Source organism: Sturnira hondurensis, unplaced genomic scaffold (assembly GCF_014824575.4).
Source record: "Sturnira hondurensis isolate 20B ecotype Veracruz unplaced genomic scaffold, ASM1482457v3 Scaffold0014953, whole genome shotgun sequence".
Classification (NCBI taxonomy): domain Eukaryota; kingdom Metazoa; phylum Chordata; class Mammalia; order Chiroptera; family Phyllostomidae; genus Sturnira; species Sturnira hondurensis.
In genome coordinates, this window is record NW_028087584.1 from 1,680,568 (window position 1) to 1,692,874 (window position 12,307).

Below are 12,307 nucleotides of genomic sequence, written 5' to 3' on the forward strand. Positions count from 1 at the left end.
CAAGAATGCTCAGGGTGGTGCCTATTACAGTTTATCTAAGAAGTATGAACACTCCTTAAGTAGTATTTGTCCAATTGTATACTTTCTTTCTTTTAATATTTCAGTGATTATGCTATTACAATTGTCCCATTTTTTCTCCCCTTTATTCTCTTCTGCCCTGTACCCCGCCTCCCACCAGCATTCCCCAAATTAGTTCACATCCAAGGGTCATACATACACGTTCTTTGGCTTCTCCATTTCCCATTCTATTCTTAACCTTCCCCTGTCTATTTTGCACCTACCATTTATACTTCTTATTCCCTGTACCTTTTCTCCCATTTTCCCCCTCCCCATACCCACTGATGATCCTCCATGTGATCTCCATTTCTATGATTCTGAACCTGTTCTAGTAGTTTGCTTAGTTTGTTTTTGGTTTTGTTTTGTTTTTTTTTAGGTTCAGTTGTTGATAGTTGTGAGTTTGTTGTCATTTTTCTGCTCATATTTTTTATCTTTTTCTTAGATTTGTCCCTTTAACATTTCATAATATATCTTGGTGATGATGAATACCTTAACTTGACCTTACCTGGGAAGCACTTTATCTGCCGTTCCATTCTAAATGAAAGCTTTGCTGGATAGAGGAATCTTGGATGTAGGTCCTTGTCTTTCATGACTTGGAATACTTCTTTACAGCCCCTTCTTGCCTGCAAGGTTTCTTTTCAGAAATCAGTGGTAGTCCTATGGGAACTCCTTTGTAGGTATCTTCCTCTTTTTCCTTATCTGCTTTTAAGATTCTCCCCTTATCTTCAGTCTTGGGTAATGTAATTATGATGAGCCTTTGTCTATCCTTCCTTGGGTCCAAATTCTTTAGGACTCTCTGAGCTTCTTGGACTTCCTGAAAGTCTATTTTCTCTGCCAGATTGGGAAAATTCTTATTTTTTTCAAAAAAGTTTTCAATTTCTTGCTCTTGTTCTTCTCCTTCCGGCACCCCTATGATTCAAATGTTGGAACATTTAATGTTGTCTCAGAGATTCATAAGGTTTTCCTCATTTTTTTGAATTCTTGTTTCTTTATTCTGTTCTGGCTGAATGTTTACTTCTTCCTTTTTCTCCAAATCATTGATTTGAGTGCCAGTTTCCTTCCCTTCACTGTTGGTTCCCTGTATATTTTTCTTTATTTCACTTTTCATAGCCTTCACTTATTTCTCTATTTTGAGACCATACCAACCCATTCTGTGAGCAACCTGATTAACAGTGATTAACAGTGATCTCTCTCTGCACCTGAAGAGATAGGTTGGCTATCTCCTCATTGCTCAGTTGTATTTTTTCTGGAGCTTTGATCTGTTCTTTCATGTGGGCCATATTTTTTTGTATTGGTGGACTTAGATGGTAAGGGTAGAGCCTTAGGTATTTGCCAGGGTGGGGCTACCCATATTGCTGCATTGTGCACACTGTATGTGGGGGAGGGGCCCGAGAGCGAACAATGCCACTTGCTCAGCTCTCCACCAGCTTTCAGTCACTTCCTCTACTACCCACAAGCAAATTGGGCCCTTCTGCTGCTGATTCCTGGGTGGGTGGGTGGGTTTGTGTACGTTCTAGGACCCTGTAGGTCTCTCCAATAAACACTCCTGTGAGGCTGGAAGTTTCTCCTGTTGCCACAATCCCCACAGGTTTTTTCAGTGAAAGGTTTTGAGGCTTTATTTCCCCACGCTGGAGCCCTGGGTTGTGTAGCCTGCCTCGCTCCTCAGTTCATCCACCCAAATGTGGGACCGCCCACTCCACCAGACACCGCCTCACCCACCCTGGTCCTCCAACTGTCGCCTAGTCGTGAGTCCTCTCCACCCCAGCTGCCCATCTCCAACCCTCCTACCGGTCTGGATGAATCCTTCTTCAATTCCTTGGTTTTCAGACTTCCATACAGTTTGATTTTCTGGCAGTTCTGGTTAGTTTTTATTTTTTAATTTGTTGTTGTCCTTCTCTTGTTTGTGCAAGGAGGCAAATTGTATCTACCTACACCTCCATTTTGACCAGACCATGATGGAGTTTCTGTCAATCCCATTTCAGCGCCACACCTAGACAATCACTAATCTGTCCTGACCCATCTGAACAATCATGGTTATACCATATTATCCCTTCCTTCCCACAGTGTTTTCCTGCTCTCAATTTCTCCTCTTAGAAACCAGAAGTCTTTTTTTCCTCCCCTTGTCTTCAAACTCTTCCCCAGTTACCTCAGAAGTATCCTTTTATGTATCTGAGCTTTATTTGTGAGCCAAATAATAAGCCTAACCTTAAGGGTGGAGTATTACCAATAACCCTCTGAACCAAAGGAAAGAAAAACCTTAGTTGGTGAAGTAAAATAATGACCACCAGTGCCATCAATCTTGGATGGCCTTAAAAACACCCAAAGTATCCATTCACTCCTCTTTTCATGTATCATCACTGAGCAATGACCATATGATAGAAATATAAAGATGAAAAAGTCATAACCCCTGTTCTCAAGCTCTTCTGGATCTAATAAGGAAAGAGTCCCTTCCAAAAATGTCCACCAAGTTCTCATTTTCATTAATAAATTAAGCTGCTTTCCCATTAAAATACATGTTTAAATGTGTTCACTTGTATTGCTTTGCCTAGGACAACTAGTATTAAAACAGTACTAATTTTGCTTTGAACAATTTTCAAAAGAAGATGTCACCTAAATAGTTGTTTATATGGGACATAAACAGGACAAGCTCAGGGAGCCTAACAACCAGTGATAAAGAAGGCAGCACCATGCATGGCTCATGTAAGAACTCAATAAATGTTAATTCCTTGTCCCTTCCTAGTTCTGCTCTTCAGATTTGCACTCAATCTTATTTTTAAGATCTAATTTCAACCAGGCATGATCTGTGTTCATAGGGAGCAAAATACACTTGGAAGCATTAGTGAATGTGGCAGTATATTAAGGGATATTACTTGTTCAGTACAGAAAACAAGTATAGAAACTGGAAAGAATATAGCTGACATGGGATTGTATGTTTCAGTAATAATTGAGAAGAATGTTGTAATTTCAATTTTACAAATACATGCTTTTCCAAGTATTTGTAAAATGGAATGACTAAACAAACCAATGGATGGATGAATTTACCAGTAAATAAACACAGTTCAGAGTCAGAGAAATGGACTCTGGTATACAATATGTACTTGATAATAATATTTATGTGCTCTTCTCAGCAGTCAGTGCTAAAGGATATCTCATTTAGACTTCAAATAAAACTATGAAAGATTTTTGCCCTGAAATTTGAACTCAAATTCCTAAATCCAATGGTTCTTTTCATCACATCACAGCTGGTATTTTGTTCTTTCAATAAGTATGGCATTACTTTACAGAGAAAGAAATATTCCAGTAAAATTGGTAGTAAAGCAAGTTTCCATAATTCTAAAGCTGTAAACCTACAAATGGTTTCTATAGTTAAGGAAGGGATGTGTAAATACATGAACTTAAAATTTTGTTTAAATATTTCTGATCACTTCAAATTATGTTTCTGCATATTAAGTTTCATAGTGCTTGCCAATACTGTTCTGAAAATTTTCCCAGATACACCTTTCTTCTACCCCATCCTTCCCCAAAGACAAAAAGACCTTCAGTAGTGTGATTGGTTACAAACAATCCATTATCCTGTTTAGTGCAATTTTGGGATATTCCTTTTTTTTTTTAATGTAGTGGGATTTGGCTCATTTTTAAAAAATATTTTATTTATTTCTTTATCTTTAGAGAGGAAGGGAAAGAGAGAAGGAGAGAAATATCAATGCATGGTTGCCTCTCATGAGTCCCCTGCTGGGAACTGGCCTGCAACCCAGGCATGTGCCCTGACTGGGAATCGAACCGTGATTGTGTGGTTCGCAGGCCTGCGCTCAATCCACTGAGCTACACCAGCCAGGGACAATTTGGGAATATTCTTTAGAAAAAATATGGACATTGGTAGAACCCCAAGCTCCATCCTTACAATTAATATGAAGGACTTAAATTTGCAAATTTTTATGGCAAATGTGGCAAATGTTCTACCTCTTTTTGAAGTTCCAGATTATGTTACACAAATTGTCCCCCAATACAATCAGTTTTTGACTCAACATTCTTTATATTAAATTTAATTTACAATATGAACCAGGAGGATAAGCCTTCTTTAAATCCTACCCCTAAAGAATGGATCAAAACATTAATATTTTAGTACATCAGTTAACATTTTAGGGTAATCTTTGTAATTTAGAGTCAGTAAACACAATTCTCAATCTCATAAGAAATGACTACATGATAGATTTCAAAATGATTTCCTAAAGACAGTATTACTGCTGAGTCACTGCAACCAAGTGACATAGGTTTTCATTCATTCAATAAATGCATACCGTATATGTGTTAGGCCCAAATACTCATTGTTCAAGATCCTGGGGATACACAGCAAGGCAGACAAAACAAGACAAATGAGTTTATAGTCACATGGGGGACAACTATTACCCTGGCATGCAAAGTCTGATGATCTGACTCCTGCAATAAATAAACAAACATAAATTATATCAAACCAGGCTCAGTGCTATGCAGAGAATTCAAACATTCTGACTGGATGGTCATTTTAGATTGAATCACAAGTGAAAACCCTAAAGAAAGAATTAAACTTAAGAAGACTATCCTGCAAAAATGAAGTAGAAAAGTATTCTGGTGGAGGGAATAGCTAGTGCAAAAGCCAAAGGGTCAAGCAAGAAATATTTAAGAAGAGAGAATCACAACATATCTGGAGGGTAGTGACCTTGACAAAGTATGGTAGAAATTTAGATAGAAGGGGTGGAGAGGGGTCAGATCACTGGACTTTGCAAGCCAGGATAGTACTTGTAGATGTTGTTTTTGAGAAGTAAAGCCACTGAAAGAAGCCACATAAAATCTGGATTGTATCCAGTAAGAATTAGAGTCCAAACTGGAAAAAACGTATTAAGTCCATGTAATTGTTTGCTTCTATACTCTGCACTCAGTGAAATTTATTCTAAGGCACTGAAAAAGAACCCTAGAGCCAAAAAGAAACTGGAGGAATGTAAAGCTAGCACTCTACATTTACGGCAATTGAGAGTCTGAGGGAAAAAGGCATCATTCAGGCTGCTTCATTGATGGCTGAGAAAAACATCTCCAAAAATAAGAGCAACTAAGATATCTGGGATATATCCTCAACTCAAAGCTAACATTAATCAGAAAAGTGTCCTTTTGTATGTTCACACACTGGATCACCATGAATTAGATGCATATGACCCATCAGAGAATTTTTTAAGTTTTTGTGACAGCTCGATCTAAAGCTGAAAAGTCAGATGACGCATATACCTAGTAGTGTGTTTGATCAATTCCATTGTTCCTATCCCAACTCACTGGGTACACAATAACTTGAAGATTCATTCATGCAGTGACTGGTAAGGATCCACTACACATAAGGAATTGTACTGGGAAAAAAAGAACTACTCTAGTAGTAGCTATGAAACATGTATACAGAAAGAGAGAGACCTGTACACACTGACAGATTTTTATACACAATGCAAGGTAAATATTGCCAACATGCATTTCATATAATGCACTGTGAGAGTTAGAAGAAATATTTCTTTCAACTGAAACAATCAGGAGGCAATATGCAAGGTAGTCCTTGAAGGATTGGTGGGATTTACAGGTGGAAGAAGATTTTAAACAGGCAAAGCAGGAGCAAAAGATATAGATAAACTGAAAGCAGGCACTTCAGATGAGAAGTCCATTGTTAATGAAATTTAGAGCAACTATTTCCAGTATGAAAACACTCAAAACTGAGCTGCACCTGAAGTTATTGTATTTTGCTGTGTATAATGCACACTTTTTTGCCCAAATTTCTGAGGGAAAAATAAGGATGCATATTATACATGGGTATAATGATCATATACCATGTATCATAATCCCGTGTATAATGCACACAAAAAACATGGGTGTTCATTACACACGGCAAAATACATATTGTATCATTTCAGTTCAGTAATGTGAGCATTTTGCATCTGTATTTATCACTTTAAAGACACACACACACAAAAATAGTCTCATAATATAAACAACAGCCTATTACATTTGTTTTCCAAAAGGAATGAAATAGGATTTCAAAGGTCTTTGAAAACTTGCTGCCCAGGAAACAGAAAAAGAATTGGAAAATCACTTAGGTTGCCTTAAACAAAAATGGCAAAAGTGCACATTGTAAGAAAAGGCATTATCATGCAAAGTGTTTTCAATTCAGCATCTAAGAAAGTCCTACCAATATCACAGTATAAAGTAAGTTGTGGTACAATTTTGAATCTATTTTATTGTTTTTCTTGAATAATATCCTGCATGGCTACTTCTACTTATTAAATTTCTGCCCTTCTGGAAAAGCATTGTTTTAGTATGTTAACTCACATTAAAACTGACAAGTAATGATATAATTCAGAGGCTTTTTGAAATCTTGTTAAAAGTTCATTGTATCTTCAGTAAATCATAAAACTATTTTAACACTCTCCTATCCAACTTAAGGGCAGAGTATGAAAGAAGCAATTATCAAAGCTAACCAGTGTATGCTAGTCCAAATATGCTGGCTTTCTCTACTTTCCTTCTGAAAATTCATTTTTCATTGTAAGATCTGGTTCTCTACATGAAGTTTTCTCTGTGTAGTCTAACAGAATACTGTGGAATTCTTTAAACTATCCCTGGCACAAGCTCAATGCAATGAAGGTCAAGCAAATAAATCCACAGGTGGGAATAGAGAAGAGTAAAACTAAGGTACAGCATGAAAAGAACCTTGAAGGTATTTTACTTGCAAAACTACACATGACATGGGAATCACAAAGTTTCATTGTTTACTAATCCTTTTCCTTTATTGTTTTAAACTCCACATAATTCACAGTTCTCTTGATCTGACCTGTACTTCCACATATTCAGGCCTTTGTGTGGGAGGCCCATCTGTGTTACCAACTCACAACTATGAAATTCTTATCCTCCAAGGCTCAGTTCAAGAGAAGCTCCCACTTTGCATTAAGGCAAGTTTATATTGTAAACTGTTTATTTAGCCCGAGATTTACAAACTCGTATTATCTTTCCCATCATAGCACCTCTCAAATGAGATGTCACAATAGCACTTCTTATGCATAGAAGGCCCTCAAGATTTTTTAATGGGTTTAGCACATTTACTACAAAATATAATCAAATGATTTTAGAAATATTAAAAGCTCCATCAGTGATAAAGATATGTGGAAAACAAGCCAAGCAGACATCCAGAACAACTCAGAAACATTTTTACCAGATTCCACACCTGTAAGAGCATAGCTGGGCCTGTGTCATGGAAGCCCTGGCTCCTGGCTGCCTCATGGACCTACCCCCACTGCAGTGGTGTCCTCAGCTTTCCTGAGGAGGAGGGCCTGCAATACCCACAGTTCCCTAAAAGCAGCCCTAGACTCAGTTTCCTCTCCAGGGCCACTTACCTTCACTTCCCAGGAAGAGCAAGCACCACAGGGCTTAGCAACAGCAAATGCGTCCCATTAGAACCTCTTTACATCTCCCTGCAAGAGCAAGTTTCACTATGGGAGGGTCCAAGGTCCACCTCTCACTCTAATTCTCATAGAAATAGCAGAGATAGCTGCTGTTAGTGTGCTTCTCCGTTTACCTTCCTTTATGACTAAACTATGCATAAAACCATTTTGAAAACAGAGGTTTGGCGTCATTGGGGAAAACAGCCTCAGGCTCACCTATCATGTGTCTGATGAGGTTGAATCCAGATGGCCTGTCGCAATTCTTCACATTTTTTCCCTATAAGCTCAAGTAAGAAATGGACCTACTCAAATTAACAAATGTACTTTTTGAGAAATGCTAGCTCTAACACTGCTCTAAGATGCCCTGGTGTGGCTCAGTGGATGGAGCTCCAACCTTTAACCCAAAGGGCACCGGTTCTATTCCCACAGCTGGGGCACATGCCTGGGTTTCAAGCCAGGTCCCCAGTTGGAGGTGGGTGAGGGGCAACAGATGGATCTTTTTCTCACAGGTTGCTGTTTCTTTCCCTTACTTTCCCCCTCCTTTCCCCTTTCTCTAAAAGTAAACAAAATCTTTAAAATTGCTGTAAGAAGACCTAACAACTTCTTTCTTAAAAACTACACATATTCCCAACATGTACTTTGCTTTTTGCCTGTTCTGCATAAAGCATTGATTGGTATGTAGTATTTATGGACACATGCACACATATACACATATGGATGATTATTTTACCTACTTTAAGAAAATGTAGTATACAAATGTGTGTTCTAAAATAAAAACTTTAAATGAGAACATTCCCATTTTTAAAACCTTACAATGACTGGTTTTGGAAGGAGAAAATCAAACCCACTTAATAAATGTAAGATTCTCTTACTATGTATATTGAAACAACTAAAACTTCTTAAAATTACAGGATTTGGGAACTAGAAAGTATCTAGAGATATATTTACATAAAACAAGAAGACAATGTTGTGACAAGCAGCCACTCTAAAGAAGAAAAGCCAGAAAACCATGGCCTGTGGTTTGACTGAATCCAAGAGCTAAGCAGTGGCTATTAAAATGGCAAGTGATTCTGGGGTGCAGAATCCTATCTATGTGGCAGGAGTCCTAACCCAAAGGATACTATGAAACCAATGTAAATGTGAACATTAGTTCCAGTTAAAGTAATCAAGAGGTCTGAGGTTTATATTTAAAAGCACAAGTACTAACACAGTGAGTACATTATCTCAAGTGTTCTAAAAATTGTGTTATTAGAGTTAGCACTACACAGGAAAATGCCCTTGCAGACCTGGACTCCCAGACTACGTAAATCATGCACTAGGTAGAAAATAAATATATACACAGACATATACATAGATTCAAGACTGTAAGAATGCCCCAAAATACTGGAACAACAAAGACAAATATATAATCTAACTAGTCCCATTATTTCCAGACTTCAAGAAAGACTGTAACCCTTCTTGCAAAATATACTTTGTGTCTCTGGAGTTACTGTTGGTGTCAGTTTTCTTTGTGGTTGTTTTCTAATGATTTGGTTGTCGGACTGCAAGTTTATTAAGATCCTATTCTAATTACTTTCTGTTCTTGAGACCCTGGAAGAATCTTGCAGGGCCTGACTAGTTATCAGAGTCAGGAGGGTAGGGAGGGGGCAAAGAAGGGGAAGAGAGGAGCAGAGATCACTGGTTTCCCGTCTCCCTTTCTGACCCTCCAGCACTGCTACTGCGTTTGGTAACTAGACACATCATCTAAACCCCCTCACAGCATTCGGGAATCCCTCTCCTGGTCTCAGACTGGGCAATGACCCTCCCCCCCTCCAAACCCAGTGTGCTAAAACTGGGGAGGATGGAGGGCGCCCTGGGAGCGTCTAGTCCCAGGGGTTGGGGATGGCCCCTTTTGGGGGCTTAGCTGCTGGGCACCACGGTCAGGAACCCAGGGGGCGCTCTCGGCCACGGTGACCCACCAGTGTGGGGACACCTCGCCCCACTACTCTTCGGACGTTCAGCAGCAGACAGGGTGTGAAGAAGGGCACAGTCTAACTCTGAGGAGCCCTAGGCGGTCACGCGCAGACATCAAGGGTGCGTGGGCGTGAAACTTCCTCGCTCCCCACAGCAGTCTCCATCCTGTGCCCGCCAACTAGCACCCGGGAGGGCAGCTATCGGCCTGTTGGGGCCCAGGTGCTGTCGTTGCCTGCCAGGCCCGCCTGCAAGCATGTGCCAGGCGCCTGTCCCAGGGGTCCTGGGATCTGGACAGCAGCCGGCTGCCCCCAAATGCCCCAGGGACCAGCCTGGCTGCCAGAGGCGCCAGCAGTTGGCCGTGGGCGCCCAGTACACGGGCCCTGGCGCGCTCCCGGAGCATGCGCCCCGTCGCTGCCCCCGTGGGCCGCGGCCCCGCGTGAGTTGCACTAACTTTCCGGGGCGGGGGGAGGGGCGAGTCCCTGAGGCCCGGCTATCCCGGCCTTACCTGTGCTCCAATTGTCATTGATTTTCAAGGGCACACGCAGGATATAGACCAGGAACAACACAATAAAGAACCACACGGTCCAGAGACAAGTCCAAGACGAAACTATGTAGGATTTGAGCTGCTCCAGAAAGCCCGTGCCCGCTTCAGCCATTTTTCAGAGCTGCTCTCTACTGCCACTGTCTGCCTGAATGATTCACTCGCCGGAGGCGCTGGAGGCGCCGCTCACGCTGCCACAGCCCCAGCGCGCCGGGAGCCCGCCCGGCGCCCCCCCCAACGAAGGCACGGCGGGAAATCGCCCGGCGCGATTGCCCTCCCCTTTCCAGCCTTATTGCTAATTTTCAGAAGCCTGTACAAGTGGCTTTCGTGGAGGGATCAGGTGGCCCCTGCCCCCTCACAGTCTGATGCCACTTATTTTTAATATACTATTTAGATAGTTCAAGGGGGTACTGAGGGAAATTCGAGATAACAAATGTTGAGGACTTCCCGTATGTGAGAGGCACAGCTCTGTATAATCTCATTTAATCCTTCAATAACCCGCACTATATAGATAGGGAAACTGAGGCACAACACGATTCAGGGCAGAATTCAGTTGCGGTATGACAGATGCCAGGGTTGAGGTCCTAAACCCTTCACTCTCTTTCTCTCAGAATTCAGGCTCAGGGGGGATGAACAAACCACAGGCAACTAGAAAAGGATATATGTGCTCCTGTCACAGGCTGGTATGCCTGAAGAGAAATCTAAACCAAGATTTTGGTTACACATGTGGTTTACCTTCACTTTGGCTCCCTCGAATCACCACAGGGTTTCCCAAAGAAATGTCTTCAAAAAATGTTTATTTATGCCACAGTTCAAACAACTCTTAGCCTGTTTTTAATATAAACAGTTCTCTGGGATAATTTTGGCTTATTCTGAACTGGCTACTTTAAACAAGAAATAACCCATAAACATTTTTTGTCAGTACTAAATAAAATGTTGCTTTTACCATATAAAAATTTAAAGTCTGTTTCTGTCTAAAAATAATTTTACTTTCTATGTATTAGATGGTAATGAAGCAATTGCAGGTTATCCAATCTACCGCCAAGACTTTTAGAATTCTGAGTATTTGGCAGAATATTATATTTTATTGCATGTGTTTAGCTTACTTGTAGTTTCCTTCAGTATAAAACAAGCTCCTTTAACTTTGCATGTAGGACTTACTCATGACATACATAATAGAACTACTCTCATATTTTCACTAATTCTAACCCCACAGCTACTGGTTTCTCTCTTTTTCTTTCTTTTTTTCCTTTTTTTAAAGCAAGTAATATGAAAAATTGAGAAGTTCAGGCCAAGATGTACGCATAGGTAGAAACACTTCACTTCCTCACACAACAAAAAGAAAGATAACAACTAATTTAAAAACAAAAACACCCCAAACTGCCAGAAAATCAAACTGCATGGAATTCTGACAACCAAGATTTAAAAACTCATCCAGATTTGTAGGAGGAGTGGAGACCAGCAGCTGGGGCAGAGAGGGCACCTGGCAGGGCAGTGAACTGGGAGGGCAAAGTGGTAGCTGGTGGACATGGCCAGTCTCACATCTGTGTGCAGATCAACAGGGAGGAACAACTGGGAAGCAAGATAGACCACACAACCCAGGGTTTCAGCCTGGGAAACTAAAGATTCAAAACCTCTGGCTATAAAAATCTATGGGGGTTGCAATGGTAGGAGAAACTCGGTTTCACAGGAGAGTCTGCTGGAGAGACCCATGGGGTCCTGGAATGTACACAAACCCACCTTCATGGGAGTCAGCAGCTGAAAGGCCACAATCCACTTGTGGGAAATGAGGGAAGCAATGAAGAGTGGAGGGAGAGCCAACCAAGCGAACAAGTGGCACAGTTCCCTCTCTGACCCCTCACCCACAGAGAGTGCCACAAGCAAACAAGGGGGTTGCCCTGCCCTGGAGAATACCTAATGCCCCACCCCTTACAGCATAACAGGTGCTTCCAGACAGAGAGATATGCCCCAAACGAAACAACAGATCTAAACTACATAAACGAACTAAGCGACCAGGAGATAGACAACCTGTCAGACGCAGAGTTCAAAATACTGGTAATCAGGATGCTCACAGAAATGATTGTGGTGTTCAGCCATTTTGTGGCATTCAGCCACAAAATGAGGAAGAAATGAAGGCTATACAAAATGAAATAAAAGAAAATGTAGAGGGAATCAGCAGTGAAGGGAAGGAAAACAGGACTCAAATCAACGATTTGGAACAAAAGGGAGAAATAAACACCCAACCAGAATGAAGAAAATGAAGAACAGAATGAAGAAACAAGATACAAAAAAAAAAAAATGAGGAGTGGCTGAG

At 40.9% G+C, this 12,307-nt stretch overlaps 1 protein-coding gene across 7 annotated transcripts in view; it reads right to left on the bottom strand.

Annotated features, from left to right (window-relative positions):
• ST7 (suppression of tumorigenicity 7) overlaps nucleotides 1-10,141 on the bottom strand; it is a 319,529-nt gene extending 309,388 nt beyond the window's left edge. For 6 of the 7 annotated variants that reach the window (XR_005069142.1, XR_005069143.1, XM_037064214.1 and 3 more), the window contains exon 1: nucleotides 9,958-10,141. Coding sequence is in view for 5 of the 7 variants with exons in the window: in XM_037064214.1 (XP_036920109.1) it covers nucleotides 9,958-10,108 (151 nt within the window). In the remaining 2 variants the exon portion in view is untranslated. The remainder of the gene's footprint in view (nucleotides 1-9,957) is intronic. The other variant, XM_037064216.1, reaches the window with a different exon arrangement.
• Between the last annotated feature and the right edge of the window lie 2,166 nt (nucleotides 10,142-12,307).